This window comes from Gadus chalcogrammus, chromosome 9, assembly GCF_026213295.1.
Source record: "Gadus chalcogrammus isolate NIFS_2021 chromosome 9, NIFS_Gcha_1.0, whole genome shotgun sequence".
Classification (NCBI taxonomy): domain Eukaryota; kingdom Metazoa; phylum Chordata; class Actinopteri; order Gadiformes; family Gadidae; genus Gadus; species Gadus chalcogrammus.
Window position 1 is genome coordinate 17,899,383 of NC_079420.1, and position 16,171 is coordinate 17,915,553.

Here is a 16,171-nt window from a genome sequence, read left to right on the forward strand (position 1 = left end):
TAAGCAGGACAACGCGACAGTTGCGCTATTAATCTCCTAATTGCAGACAACTCCGGAAAAGTGATTTTACAAAATGTATGTTTTCTTGCACATTTATATTTTAGACTGTTAATATCATTCTGACCCTGTTTCAAACTTGAAATGGCCACTGATGTAGGCCTATTTGTAGGCTACATTAATTAATGAGTGAACTAACACGTGTGAAGCCTGATTATCATCAATATTTCATAATAATTAATTATGATTAAAAGTGTGATCAATAAGAACATTCAATTTTTTTTTAATGGCCGGGGATTGCCGGGATTAGCTAATATTGGTGCGTTAATTCCAAACCATATCTTGTCACCGTGATCATTATGACGAAGTGACTGAATCGATTTTCAACAAGTTTGCCTCCCCCATCTCGTTCTGTAATGCGTAGGTCTACCAGAGGGTGGATTGCGCCAGCGTGGAAGGAGATTGAACTACCCCCCGCCTCCTTCCCAACTCATCTGACGCTGATTGGCACCGCTGCAGCAAACTCACCTTCTCGTCGTTGTGATAGCATAACCGGCGGGCAGCTGCGGTGCTTGCCCCTCGACACCGCCTCGATAACTGCCGAGCGCTAGATACATCTGCATGGGCCGGGGTGATTGAGCCTATATGGCTGCGAAGTAACCTTACGCGTGAGGAATGGGTTAATCAGTGTCGCAGCCATGGCAAGATCAACAAACAGAGGCATCACGGATGGCGATCCGCGGGTGTCCGTGTCCACGGGAAGCGGAGAGGCGCGAGACCTCACCGACCTCCGGGAACTGTCTCTCGAGGAGGTGCTGAAGTCCTACGAGCAGCCGATCAACGAGGAGCAGGCCTGGGCTGTGTGCTACCAGTGCTGCGGAGGAGCGAGGGCGCCGCACCCGGCGACTGGTCCACTTTACCAAGTGAAAGACCCGTCCTCTATTCTCCTCCACAGAGACGGGACAGTGTCGCTCCAGCAGCAGCCCTGCAGCAGTGGTAGGGAGAGCTGTCTTTAATTTAGGCTACCTTTGTCGGGAATTTGAATGTTATTGAGGCCTGTATCCATTCCTCACTTCCAGTTCCAGCGTCTAAAACATACCTCCGCTCATCGTGTCATCAAGTTGATGGTAGAGTTGGATGTAAACAAACGGCCTAACATCCATTCACGTGATGGCCACTGTTTTCATTGTCATTCCCTGTTACTGTTTAGGATCTTACTAAGATTCATTATTCAGTGAAGAGCATATCTTCTTGTTCATTTTTATTCTAACTCACTGATATTGAATAGCCACTCCGCTGAAGCTATATCGAAATTCACATGCAGTTCTCCATGTTGTGCACAAAAATTGCAGCAGGGTAAAATGTTAACAATATTGACAATGTAATGGAGATTTTTGACCCAAAGTTTCAAATCTGGGAGGCTTTTTGCATCTGTCTACATGGCTTTATGCAGCCAAAACTGACGACAGATTGCAGGAAAGCAGGACATAATTAGTTATTATTATACAAATACAGGTCAGTATTGCTCTAAAGGTTTCTCAACATGGCTGGTGAGGAAGTCAACGTGTTAATGAATGAGCATCCGGATACAACAATTTTAAGTAGTTAAGTATTGTCTTAAACAGAACGTAGAGTTGGAGCCTGCCTTCACCCTCAAGTTGCATGTCTCTAAATAGCATTTCCTGAATAGTTGGAGAACCATGAAGTTGCTTGAGGATGCACAGTGTCTCTGAAGCTCATGAATAGATGCATGACTAAGCAAATCACAGTGAAGCAAATAGATATCCGAGATGAGTTTTCTCAGAAGGGTGGCTGGCGTCTCCTTTAGGGATAGGGTGAGAAGCTCAGCCATCCGTGAGGAACTCGGATTAGAGCCGCTGCTCCTTTACTTAGAAAGGAGTCAGCTGAGGTGGTTCGGGCATCTGGTAAGGATGGCCACTGGGCGCCTCCCTTGGGAGGTGTTTCAGGCACGTCCAGTGGGGAGGAGACCTCGGGGAAGACCCAGGACTAGGTGGAGAGATTATATCTCAACACTGGCCTGGGAACGCCTCGGGATCCCCCCGTCAGAGCTGGTCAATGTGGCCCGGGAAAGGGAAGTCTGGGGGCCCCCTGCTTGAGCTGCTCCCCCCGCGACCCAACCCCGGATAAGCGGATGACGATGAGAGATGAGGGAGAGAAATGGATATCCAATAGTGCCATAAATGTACAGTAAAACCTTCATACTCTGCAGCGCCAGTATCACATCACAAGATACATGTGCTCATTCCGGCTATGTTGTTTGCTCTAATTTGTACCAAATAGCTTCATTAAATTGAACTTTGAACCAGTTTTTGTTAAGGAGTTAAGGAGATAAACTTTCTTTGGTATCTTTAGTTGATAACACTTAACTGCCATCGATAAGCTTTTGTGGGACATAGGGTTAAGCATGATGTCATTGTGTGTGTGTGTGTGTGTGTGTGTGTGTGTGTGTGTGTGTGTGTGTGTGTGTGTGTGTGTGTGTGTGTGTGTGTGTGTGTGTGTGTGTGTGTGTGTGTGTGTGTGTGTGTGTGTGTGTGTGTGTGTGTTAACCATTGTCAAGGTGGGACTATCTAGATTTTGACACTGTCAAGGTTATGCTGCAACACAGGAATATTTACCCTTATTTCCTTCTATTTATTCCGTTTTGGGCACCATTTTAGCTTTATTGTGGACACAGAATGTGACTCAAGTGCCTAAAAAGTGATGTGTGCGTGCATTAGTATTCATAACAGATCATCTTGAGAAGACCTCATGGCTGGTTGCAGGCACACCATCTCCCTTTGTGTGTTCTTCACTGTCCAGTAACCGTGGCAACTATAACTGCTGTCGTTTGGATACAGCACAAGTGAGGCAATTTCTGCTGACCTGCTGACAGTTCTTGGAATGAATGATGCTCTTGGTGTCTGTCATTTTGCTCCTGCTCTGGGGGTGGGGGGGTGGTGTGTGTGTGTGTGTGTGTGTGTGTGTGTGTGTGTGTGTGTGTGTGTGTGTGTGTGTGTGTGTGTGTGTGTGTGTGTGTGTGTGTGTGTGTGTGTGTGTGTGTGTGTGTGTGTGTGTCAGTTGGCGGCTTTGTTGTATAGGAGACCTGCCTCTCATGTACAACAAAGGCCTGTGTGTGCGTTCTGCAGTTAGCACTGCTCTCATCACTCTGTAGACCTGGTCGGATGCTTCTACAGACGCATCTCTGTGCCCCGCTTTGGTCTTCCATACTTATGGGCCGTTTCCTTTTCTTTTTCCCATTATCCTTTTGTCCTGTGGAAACTATTTATATTCTGGCAACACACGTATTTGCATGTGAACAAATAATTAAATTTTCTAGCCTTTCACGACAACTTCCCCAATTTGTCCTCTATGCTCTGCATGTTCCTTTGAATCCCAACAGAAAAAACACTTATGTTACACTTTCTTTTTCTTTTTTATGCTCAGATTTCATTCCCTTTCTCTATAACCTCTCCACCTCCTCTATGTTGTTGTTTCTTCCAGCCAGTCTCTGTCCGGCCGTGTTCGTCTCTTGTTTCCCTGCAGCGAGAGCTGCTGAATGAGGAGTTTCAGGTCCCAGGGGTGTCGGTTCCGACATCTGATCTCAGAGAGAGTTTTAACTTTCTGTATTTAACACACACACACACACACACACACACACACACACACACACACACACACACACACACACACACACACACACACACACACACACACACACACACACACACACACACACACACACACACACACACAGTAGCGCTGGGTTTAAGGGTGGTGTTAACACCGGCTGCATCCTGGTCCCTACGTGGTCATTAAACAGTGCCAGATGGCTCATGAAGCACCAGGCTTTCTTATCCTCAGTTCTGACCCATTCATCATGATGACTCAGTGTCGGGTTCTTCATGTGATCAATGTTTTCAGGTGAATGTCACTGACCGTCTCCTCTGCTGTCTGTGCAGATGACACGGACAGACCTTCTCCTCCAGTGATTGCCGAGCGACAGGTGAGTTTAGGGAAACACAAGGTCGTCATCACACTCACTTATATTCGGGGTGTAGAAACTATCACTGCCCCTCAGAAGAGATTAAATGGTTTAAAGTGTAATGATGGGGGGGGGGGGGGGGGGGGGGGGGGAGTGGAAGTATAAAGAAATTAAAAAAATCTTTAATCTATCTTATCTTAAACATTTGACATGGACAGTCCTTAAGATTTACATCGTAGTTTATTTTGATGACTGTTTTGTAGCAATAGGTGTAATATACTACAAAGTATATACTACAAAGTATATACTAATATACTTTGTAGCAAATATAACATGGAATACGTTTTATGAAATAAAGCCTCTAATAGCTAATCCTTTTGACATTTAAACATTTAATAAAAGTGTGTTTTATAAATTGTAAACAGAATTCACAATGCATCTTATGAAACCACCTGTGACTCCTCCATTGTATTGCGACAGGCACTATAATTCATTATTATCTTGGTGGACACAGCTCCGATCTTTATAGCTCTCTAGTTTCTTCCTCTGCGTCCATGGCCAATCAGATATGCTTGTCAAACACACCGCATCCCGTCTTCAAACTTTAAAGGGACAACAACTATGCCTAATTCGGAACCAAAACTTGCCCTAACAAACCCCCCCTCTCCCTCCCTCACGGCATCCCCTCCAGCTGGTGCGCTCCATGGGCGTGGCCATCTACCAGGCTCTGGACTGGGGCCTGGACGACAGCGAGGAGCAGGAGCTCAGCCCGCAGCTGGAGAGCCTTCTGGAGCGCATGGCGTGCGGTGATGGGGAGGCTGACTCCCTCGCTGGCGGCGGCGGCGGCGGCGGTGCGGACCGCGACGGCTGCGTCAACGGCACCGCTGACGAGGGCTACAGCGGGCAGGAGGATGAGGAGCAAGAGGAGGAGGAAGAGGAGGAGGAGGAAGAGGAGGGCGTTGACGAAGGGGTGCTGAGGAGGAGGAGGAGGCCGGTGTACACGTTGGCGAAGGTGAAGGCGCTGTGCGCGTCTCGGCTGGCCAACCCCGCTCAGGCCGTCGAGCACTACCCGGCGGTCTGCAGGGCCCTGTTTGTGGAGACCCTGGAGCTGCAGACGTTCCTCACCAAGATACAAGACGCCAAGGAGGTGGGCTGTAGCCTCTGCTGCTCGTGCTGTCTGTGTCTCCAGAGGTTAAGGGGCCGTCTGCTATCCCGTAAAGTCTGGTTAGCATAGCAACGCTTTTATGAGAAAGCCCTGGGCCTAATGAATAACAGTTTTCTGTTGTGTTGAAGGGCTTTGAGCGCAGCTGTTGCTGATGCTGCAGAGCTCAGGGGGAAAGGGGAAATTACATTTTGGTTTGTGTTCCCTTCTGCAGATGCTGAAAGAAATCCGAAAAGATGAAATTCCAGAAGACTCGTCGACCGCTGAGCTCGGTGCTTTGAAGCACACAGACTGGGTGTGTGTGTGTGTGTGTCTGCACATTTATTTTCTGTCGTGTTCGGCCAATCACCGCATTAGGGGTATGTTGTTCACCCTTAGCTATCCTGCCCATGTGAAACAAATTGGGTCTTGGTGCAAGAATGCAGGCAGTTTGATGTTGGAGCTGAAGAGAAACACTTCCAGCTATCTTTTACAAAAACTCAGTTGTTCCTATTATATATTGTTGTATTATTTTAGGTTAAGACCCTAATAGTCTTTCCATCTATTTGATAGACTTGGTGGACAGGCATGCCAGGTATCCAACACCCTTCAAAACTCATGTTGACACAGTGTGCCCAGGTCACCTTTTTAACCTGTAAGGTAAAGTTAGTGTACTGCTTTGTATTCATCAGGCTTTCCTTTAATGGTCCTGTGTGTGTGTGTGTGTGTGTGTGTGTGTGTGTGTGTGTGTGTGTGTGTGTGTGTGTGTGTGTGTGTGTGTGTGTGTGTGTGTGTGTGTGTGTGTGTGTGTGTGTGTGTGTGTGTGTGTGTGTGTAGGCCCGCCTGTGGGTGCAGCTGATGAAGGACCTGAGGCAGGGTGTGAAGCTGAAGAAGGTGGGGGAGCAGCCCTTCAACCCCCTCCCCACCGAGTTCAGCCTCACCCCCTTCGAGATGCTCATGCAGGACATACGGTCGCGGAAGATCCAGCTACGCAAAGTCATGGTGAGGGTGGCCAACGCGAATCACTGTAACCGGCCCACCTCATTAGGGGCCCTTTAGAGCTCACTGCAGCTCCAGGCAAAAACAACCAACCCTCACCCAAAACAAGACTTTGTGTTGGTTGATTAGGTTAATGGTAAAACAATAAAGAAATCTGCACATTAAAGGAATGTCAAATAATTGAATAATGTATGCAGCAATATCTAGTGTACTTTGCCTGACAAGCAACAATAATGTGCTTTTAATATACTGTGCGGCAAGGGCTTTCAGGCCTTTGCTACAAATTGTGCATGCACTGTCTCAAAGCACAGAGCCTTTATGTTGTGTCCAAACTGCATTCATCCTCCCGTCCTAATCCCATTCCCAGGTGGATGGAGATATCCCCACCAGAGTGAAGAGGAATGCACACGAAATGATCCTGGATTTTATCAGGTCCAGACCTCCCCTCAAACCGGTTAGTCCACATACAAGGTGCACAGAGTACGGCCTCCTCATTTCTTAAAGGGGCTTTATCTTCATCTAACTGTGTCAAATGAGCATAAGAGCGTTGATGCTAATGTGACATGTAACGACCTCAAATCACTCAAGACTTTATTTATTCTGAGAATACTTTTTAAGTCGTCAAGGTGCATGGTCCCCTTCCCTTTCGTGCTAATAATGTTAGCAGTCATCTTTTAGTTTAGGTGCTGTTTGATTTATTGAAGCAAAATCCCTGTCTTTCGTGCCTGGTCCCCCCCCCTCCTCTGGTCCTGCTGTCTGTGTTGATGTCTGTATCTGCTGGTGGTCCCCCCACCTCTGGGCGGGGCCCTTCAGGTGTCAGAGCGCAGCCTCCCCCCCCCCCCCCAGGAGCCCGAGTCGCTCCACCAGCGGCTCCTGGCAGGGATCAAGCAGGAGAGGAAGCTCCGGCCGGTGGCCTCCCCGCCCTCCAGATGTAAGGACACACACTGACTGACTGACTGACTGACTGACTGACTGACTGACTGACTGACTGACTGACTGACTGACTGACTGACTGACTGACTGACTGACTGACTGGGAGTCGGTGGAAAATGAATGAAATTTTGAATGGGTAACCCTCGCAAAGCACATGGTATGCTTTGCAGTGTCATGCAAACATTTAAATTGAGAAGCTTTAATTGGAGACCAAATGCAACAAAAACACTACAATTTGACAATTGAGAGGAACTGTTTCATTTTAGGTTTCAGGTCTAACTAAAGGGATGGCAGATGTTTTTATTGTGTGTGTGTGTGTGTGTGTGTGTGTGTGTGTGTGTGTGTGTGTGTGTGTGTGTGTGTGTGTGTGTGTGTGTGTGTGTGTGTGTGTGTGTGTGTGTGTGTGTGTGTGTGTGTGTGTATGAGCCACTCCTATTCCTAATCTCATCAGGATATATAGTTTATGGGTGCAGTTTATGCAAAGGTTTTACTGTCCATGAATGACATGCCGCTAAAGTGCATTAGTAATGTTTTTGTTTTAGTGTGCCTGGGACGCTGGTGTTGTATTTCATACAATTGATTAGTTATTTACAGACCAAGGGCAATGCTGTTCCTGGTGTGTGTGTGTGTGTGTGTGTGTGTGTGTGTGTGTGTGTGTGTGTGTGTGTGTGTGTGTGTGTGTGTGTGTGTGTGTGTGTGTGTGTGTGTGTGTGTGTGTGTGTGTGTGTGTGTGTGTGTGTGTGTGTGTGTGTGTGTGTCCTTCTAAAGTAAAGATTCGATGAGTCAATCACTGTTTGAGAAACACAACAAACACTAACTAATAGTAGGTCATCAATGTCCAAACCTTTCTGATTATTCACATGGCTATTATTGTGGTTTCCCTCCTTCCCCCCCCTCAGCATTTGGCTCCATGCCCTGCCTTGCCCTGCCTTGTCCTTGCAACGTGAAGTCTACGTCCTGTATTGACCTGTCTGCGTCGGACGGCGGGCTCCGGGCCCCGCCCAGGCCGCGGGTTCGCCTCAAGGCCCCCACGCTGGCAGAGATGGAGGAGATGAATGTCTGGGAGGTGAGGCGAGGGCATGGAGAGACAATAAAGCAGTCCAAATCTGAGGGATTTGTGGCAGATACTGAGAGGCACTGCCCTCTTAGAGAGTACACAGCCAACATTCAGTACCATCCTTCCAATATTTCCAATCCGTGATGCAGCATCATTCATTTTCTCTCCCAGCCGACAAGTTATGTATGATAATATATTTTTGGGCTTGTTTGTATTATCAACTCTGTGTTTTCTTTTCGAGCAATGGAGGAAATGAACAATCATGCAGCAGACTTTGATTGATAGTCAACTGCCAAATATAGTATGGATACGGATCAATATCTAAAAACTTTTATCTACATCACATTATTGACGCACTTTTTTTAATGTTTCAATCAAGCGTATACAAAGGAACAGTGTCTTTTTACATTTTCAAACACGCTGCTGTGTTTTAAGAAAACCTCCATGTATATCCTCACACTTTATGTAATTCACATTCAACAGATTAATTAATTCAACATCTATGTCATGAATAGGACACTAGGGGTCACAATGCCTCATAACAACTTCTCATGCAATGTAACTAAGCTTAGCAGACGGAAAGCTACTCATTGACTGACTAACTAAATCACTATTGTTGTGCGAGAAAGACTAGTATGGAAGGCAAAAGGTGGTCTACACAAGCTACTAGGTTGACCTACTCTTGTTTCCCTCTTGCTTTCTCCCTTCCTTTTGATTATCACCTGTATCCTTCAATTCTTTGACTTCCTCTTCTCTCCCCTCTGACCCTGCCTGCCCGTGTACACATCCGCTTTGTTCTACTCTGCTCACCTCACTCCCCTCACCCTACACCCCTCTCCTACTGCTATCCTCTCCTCACCTTGCCCTCCACTCCTTACCCAACTCTCCTCACCCTACCCTCCTCTCCTTTTCGCTGAACCTCCTCTTCTCCCCCTACTCTCGTCTCCCTTTCTCTCCACTCCTTTTCTCTCCTCTCCAAACCCGACCTTACTCTCCTTTTACTCCCCCTTCCTCTCCTTTTCTCCTCTCCTCACAACACGCTGCTTTCCTTTCTACTCCCCTCTCCCCCTACCCCCTGACCCCCATCCACCTCTCCTCACCCCTCCTCTCCTCTCCTCTCCTCTCGGTCTGGAGGAGGAGGGCTCCCCGGAGGGAGGGGAGATGCGGAGGGCCGAGAGCTTCCCCTTACCTCTGAAGCGAGACCGCTCCTTCTCAGAGCACGACCTGGCGGAGCTGCGGGGCGACATGCTGCCCCCCCTCGCCGGCTCCCCGCGGCTGGGGGGCGAGGCGGCGTTCAGGCTGAGGGGAGAAAGACCCCGGTCCCAGACCATGACGGGGGCCTTCCCCCCGCCAGTATACCGAGGTCAGTATGGGACTAGTTGGATTATTATTATTATTATTACTGATTACTTGTATTTTATCCAAAAAATAAATGTTATGGTGCATTTACCACTTCTGTCACTAGATGGCGACTGACTTCAACCTTTTCGTTGCTAAGTCACGCCCACCTCATGCGTCAAGCCTTGATGAAAAATGCGTGTGTCGTCAGTCAACGGAGCCACAATTACATAGTTTAAATTTTAATAATTGCTGGTAGGGTTTACCTAATTAAAATATGCTGTTCGAAATCAGCTAATGTGTCATTTGAAGATAGTAATGCCAGATAACTGGTTTATAGTGTGACTAAATGAGGGAATGCCAGATAACTGGTTTATAGTGTCTTAATGAGGGAGCAGAAAGAATGATGACAGTGTTTGAGAAACTCTGTGCATTCATTATGTATGAGTACCTGCCCAATAGTCTGTTTCAGTCTGTTTTGATTTCCTGTACATACAGTTGAACCCATGACATTTTTAAACAAATATATTTCTTGAAATCATTATTTTTTTTATTAAGCTGTTTACTCCCATGCGACTTATTCCATTTCCGTGACGCGGGAGGTGGGCGGTACATAGGCACCGTGTAGCCGCGTGTTTGTCAACCCTCAACCTTGATGAAGGTTGACCTTTTAATTGTAAAGGTTAAATTGACTATAATGTGCACAGTATTGTATTCGATCACTCCTCCTTATTCAATAAGAACTCCATGCAGACGTCCTCTTCTGTATATCCTCCCTGATCCCGGGGGCCAACCTCAAATCCAGCATTAACGGAAATTTGATAACCGTTATCTAGCTTGGTGAGTGGTGAATGAGGAGTCCATGTGGTTTGATGACATGAAAAATACAGTATGTCAGTCCATCACGGGGGAACTTCCTACAACACATCATGTTCGCGAGGGGGGTGAGGGGGATAACATGTGCTGCGTAATTCAATCTGCAGTGTTTCCATGGCTTGTAATCAACTTGAAAAGATGTGCTGATAGACAAACAGTGAGCCACTACGGTACACCGATGGATGCTAATGCATTCGAATAACTCAGTAGTAACAATTTATCAAAAAGCCAGTTTTTTTTTCCATGTATGTGGCCTTTTACAACATGTGTAGGCCTATTGTAGTCCAAAAGATAAGATAAGACGGTGGTCTACTTTATTTATCCCAGACAGAGTTGTATCTCTTCCTAACCAATTTAGCTGTTATTTCGATGTATTCTGCTTATGGTCAGGTCATGATATGTATTGACCAAAAGTGGCAATTGAGAGCGTTCACCAGCTGCAGAAGATCATTGTATCATTTGGTTTAAGTGCTGAAACTGTTGAATATCACACATTCAGCTTGCGTGACCAAAGAGGCCACCTCAATCTCGGCTCCTGTGCATGCACTTTTTTACAGTTGCATAATTTAGAAGCTCAGGCAGACTTTCCACCACCCACACACACGCCTCCAGTCAGGTTGCCTGCTTAATTTATCATGACCTCCGACCAAGAAGCTCTTTTGAAACAAGGGCCCATTAGCGTGCATAGACCTCTAGCTGTGATGTTCTAAGGTACTGATGTCTGAGGCACGTCACCGAAATCAATTGGATAACAGATGGGGACATTGTAGCTGTGCTCTCCAGTAGCGAGGGGGGGGGGCTTTGCATGAAAGACAACTCATGTCTTATGCATGGACCGGTCTCTCTCGGTTGGTCCTTCATCTCGGACTGATTTTGTTATTGTTTTTTTCATTTTTAATGTTTGTATTTATCCCTTGCATCCTTTTTCGAAAAAAATCTATTTCATGTTCTCTATCTCCTCTACCTCCCCTGGTACCTTGTTCTCCTCCTGCACCCCCTCACTCACACCGTTCACACGCATCCCGCCATAGGACTTCTGTCCATGCATCTTCATCCCTCCTCTCTGTCCCTCTATCTGTCCATCCATCTAACTCCATCTGGGCGGCGTGTGGCTGAGGAGGTAGGGCAGGTTAACTGGTACCCGGAAGGTTGCTAGTTCGATCCCCGGCTCCTCCTAGCCGAGGGTCGAGGTGTCCCTGAGCAAGATGCCTCACCCTGGCTGCTCCCGACGAGCTGGCTGTTGCCCTGCATGGTGGATACCGCCCTTGGTGTGTGAATGGGTGAATGATAGGCAATATTGGAAAGAGCTTTGAGTGTTCCCTGGTTATAAAATGGCTATATGGCAATCCATTGACCATCTCTGTGTGCCTCCAGCGTCGTACCAAGCCTCCTGGACGCCCTCCTCCCCCGCCCGACTGTCCCTCAGCTCGGTGGACGAGGTCACAGAAACCGCAGAAGCCCCGCCCACAATTGACAAGAAGAGACAGTGGATGGTAAGTAATTATAAAAATAACAATAAGACCTATTGTTGCTATAAAATTTGCAGCAACACAATCAGCAACTATTGGGATTTAGAATGTAAACGCGTGGGGCTTTATATGGTAATAACCACATAACCTGGGATTTACTCTTTCCCCCTTGGGGTCCATGTCCTTCCCCATCTAGGAGGAGTTCAGCCACCCAGTGGAGAGTCTTGCCTTGACGGTGGAGGAGGTGATCAATGTGCGCCGGGTTCTAGTGAAGGCAGAAATGGAGAAGTTCTATCAGACTAAAGAGCTCTACAACAACCTGAAGAAGGGCAAGGTACTGGGATAGCAGCGTTCGGGTAATGCTTATACCCTTCAATATGGATTTAGATGGACCACTCTAAGTGTGTGTGTGTGTGTGTGTGTGTGTGTGTGTGTGTCTGTGTGTCTGTGTGTCCCAGGTTTGCTGCTGCTGTAAAGTGAAGTTTCCTCTCTTCTCGTGGCCGTCCAATTGCTTACTCTGTAAAAGGTTTTGCCCATGCATTCTACAAGTTCATAATTGAATTGTCAATGTGTGTCACTTTATACACCTGTATAAAGTGGTCTGTCATATTCTATATATTTCTTTTTTTAACGTACCAGTTCATGTATCATATTAATGCTGTCTTTCCCTGCAGATCAGTCTGTGCCTCCTGTAGTGCAAAGGTAAGTGGAATCCCTTGATCTGCATTGGCCCCCTGTTACCTTAGGCCTCGTGGCCTGGCTTCGGGACATTTCCAATATGACTCAGTCAAAACCAATATTAACCTGGGCCCATTGTGCATTTATTGTTCATATTAAGCTTGTGGTTTAATGGAGGCTAATGCTTTTGATTTGTTGCCCTACCCCCAGGCCGTGTGGATGTGTGGTTCTGTGCTATGTAGGTTGGAGATTTTGGGACTTGACTTGTGTGGTTCCCAATTGTGTTTGCTGTGATTTTTGTGTGTGTGTGTGTTGCAATGAACTGACCAGTTTATCTCCTTACCGTATTACCTATTTATAACTTTTCGAACCTTGTTTGTTGTTTTGTGTGTGTTAGTGTTGTGATTGGAATGGCCGTACCTCTGAGAATGGATTAATTTGTGACGCCTGACGTTTTTGCCTGCTCATCAACCTGTTGGTTAATAGATGTTGATTTTGTTACAGTCATGCCAATGAACTGCTCCATGCTTCAAACTAGTTATACATGTTGCCCTTTCTCCAGTGCTTGTCATTCCTTTCTCTCTATTCCCTTAACCTCTGTGCAGTTGTATGTCTCTTCACATGTCCCTGACCCTCTGACCTCTTCTCTCCGTAACAGATGAAGATCCCATCTAAGAAGATGGCACACATCCCTGTCTATACCTTGGGCTTCTACAGCAGCCCAAAGAGCCATGGCCACAAAAGCCAAGTATACAAGTAAGTCGATGATGTTGTGCTTCAAGAGGCCAACAGTCTTAGCCTGGTTCCGCCCGCCTAAGTACTTCCGCTCAATTTTCATTTCCCTTCAATACAACGTCTGGGTTTGCGGTATATTCGCGGGTTTTCTCCGTCCAAATTTTGTGCGTCCAATCAGCAAACAGAGGGAGTGGCTGAGAACAATGGCGTTAAAGTCATCTCTCGTTGACGGACATCTTCACGCACGGTGTTTGGTTTGTTTACAGCCTGCGCGCAACGTGATTCCCGGCCGATCCGGGCGCATGACATATGTCACGACCAAATGTTACAGGCACTGGGCAGATCCAATAGTTTTAAACTTCAACAGACACCCGCCTTCAAGTGTGTTAACGTTTGTCAATGGAGAGAGGCCAGACTCTCTGTGCAAATGAAATGAAGTACGAGAGTCTGGTAGGACCAGGCTACAACAGTCTCCCCAGACGTGTGTGAATCCAGACAGAGGCGGTGACTATCATTAGTTATTGATACAGACTAGAAGGAGGCGGGCCTTAGATTGGCTCCATTAAGCTATCTATCTCCTCCCCCAACGCATGTCTTTACCCTATCCAGTGTGTTCTTTATCCAAACGGTGTGTGCACATAGGCAGGATAAGGCCGCAAGTTAAATCAATTTCCTTCCTTCTCTCTCTTGCCTTGTTTCTTACAACCTGCTTAAACTCTAAATATACCAGCCTCTGCCTACTTCATCCAATGGGAGATCACATAATCAAGCCAACGGCTGTTGTATTTTCTCCACCGTTCTGTCTCTCTCTCTCAGATGATTACGAAAGAGCAGCCTCTCTTCCGAGACCTCTAAGTAGCCATTATGTGATAATTATCCCACCATCGTTAATATCGTCCCTCATTCTGTGTGGCTTTCACAGGAGAGGTGGCGGTGAGGGAGAGGCAGCGAGAAACACAAACACTTGGCATCCCTATGGGATCAGAAATGTTCATGAATATATTTTAATCAGTGAATCTGACAATCATATTTTTTTGTTAATCACTATGGTTAAAACCTTATCTCCCTGCTTCTGTTTGTTTTGAATGATTTAGTGTGACAATGAGCTTGCAATTTCATTGTGCTTTGAAAGTAGAGAAGTTGATGTTGGATTTTGTTACAACCAGACCCGGTAACAGGGGTTTTCGATGATCAAACCGCAACATATTAAGATCTTTATGTTTCTCTTTATCCGTTTTTGGAGGGGTGAAACCAAGGATACATTGTTTTTTTCCATATGTAATTTTCAAGTGAATGCATGGGTATTAAATATTGATCATTATTCTTGAATCATATTCACTTCAAGGGAGCGCAGTGGGTAACTTACAATGAACTTGTTCATTGTAAGTTTTGCTGATAATGATCCATGGCCTTGTGCTACATGGTGGAGAGCGGTAGTGACGGCTGGTTTAACCTGTGCCACATTGATTGCTCAATGTGCGACAGGTATGCAGCCTCACCCAGCGCCAGTCCAATCAGTCTGAATCGGGCTAGTGGGCGGCTGCTTAAACCAGCCATCAACCGAACACAATCCCCCAGCTGCAATGTGCCACAAAGACCGCAGAAAGTGCCTAGATCATTCCTGACCCGACCTCCCCGACCCCCAGGTCCCTACGCAGCCTCACGCGCCGCTCGGTCGAGGAGGAGTTCCCCCACCTGTACGCGCACGGCTGCACGCTGCGCGACGTGTGCGCCGAGTGCACCAAGTTCGTGGCGGACGTCATCTCGTCTAGCCGCCGCAGCCTGGACCTCCTCAACACGCCCAAGCGGGAGAGCCGGCCCGCCGCCCGCCCGCCCCAGGCCGCTCCCTTGCCTCGCCCGCTGTCGGCGCCATGTCCCTGGGGCGCCCCGTCGCAGCCTCCCCCCAGTGCCTCACGGAGGCAGCCGCTAGCCCGGGCCGACACCACCCTCCCCAACAGGGCGGGAAAGTGATCGGAGAGCGTACCGTTACACTGTTTGATTGAATGAGCTAGCCCCGCCCCCTCTGCCGCCACCACGCGCCCCCCCGGCAACCCCTTCCTCCCGATACGCGAATCCAGCACCAGTGTTGGAGCCCCCGATCAACCCCTCCTCTGGACACACACACACACACCGCCAAACGCACACATATACACACAAGCACACATGGCCAAACACACACACACACACACACACACACACACACACACACACACACACACACACACACACACACACACACACACACACACACACACACACACACACACACACACACACACACACACACACACACACGGCCGGACGCCGGCCATGACATGTTGCCTTGATTATGTTGTGAATGTATTATGCCCTTAAGCATGGCCAGAGGCACAATCAGTGCAAGCTCATTGGGGACATAGCCTTTCTCGCTTGGAAGGTGGCCTACTTTGCGGGTCAGTAGTGGGTGTGGGGATTGGCCCCACAAGGTGTGGGTGGATGGATGGGAGTGGGGAGTGGCGGTGACCTTGTGAATGTATCTGACATTTTATTGGATCACTGATCTAAATAAAGCTGAGGCGAAACACACCCCTCTCCCGACCCCCCCCCCCCCCCCCCCCCCCCCCAACCCCGAGCCCCCCTGCCTCCCGCCCCTCCCACCCCCCCCCCCTCCTCGCCTCACTACCCGGATGTCTGCAATCTGCTCAAGGGTTTTGTAAACACTGAGTCAACCTCGACTGCAATAAATAAAAGATCTTATCAACAAACGCCGCCCTCGCTTGTGTCATTCTTTGGGAGCCCGTCATAGAAGCACTGTCCTCGCAACCATGGGTCCAAGAAGCCCCATTTCTACACAGTCCACACATCCACGGGAGAGCTGGCCCCCGCTCTGCTCCTCTGGTTGGTCTTGATCAGATCCTGGGGGAGACATGTTCCATTGATGACAATGGAGCCTCTATCCAAGCCGGAGCCAAGATGCTCCTCATTGT

The 16,171-nt window shown here is 47.7% G+C and overlaps 1 protein-coding gene across 1 annotated transcript; it reads left to right on the forward strand.

The window, feature by feature from the left end:
• The first annotated feature begins 545 nt into the window (after positions 1-545).
• On the forward strand, positions 546-15,631 carry spire2 (spire-type actin nucleation factor 2). The gene is made up of 15 exons (XM_056598999.1): positions 546-993; positions 3,957-4,000; positions 4,671-5,126; positions 5,356-5,436; positions 5,958-6,122; positions 6,487-6,573; positions 6,933-7,050; positions 7,952-8,118; positions 9,244-9,472; positions 11,698-11,816; positions 11,989-12,126; positions 12,251-12,318; positions 12,467-12,494; positions 13,129-13,226; positions 14,852-15,631. Exons 1-15 carry the CDS (start codon positions 696-698, stop codon positions 15,174-15,176), a joined length of 2,421 nt encoding a protein of 806 aa, XP_056454974.1. The 5' UTR covers positions 546-695; the 3' UTR covers positions 15,177-15,631.
• The last annotated feature ends 540 nt before the right edge of the window (positions 15,632-16,171 follow it).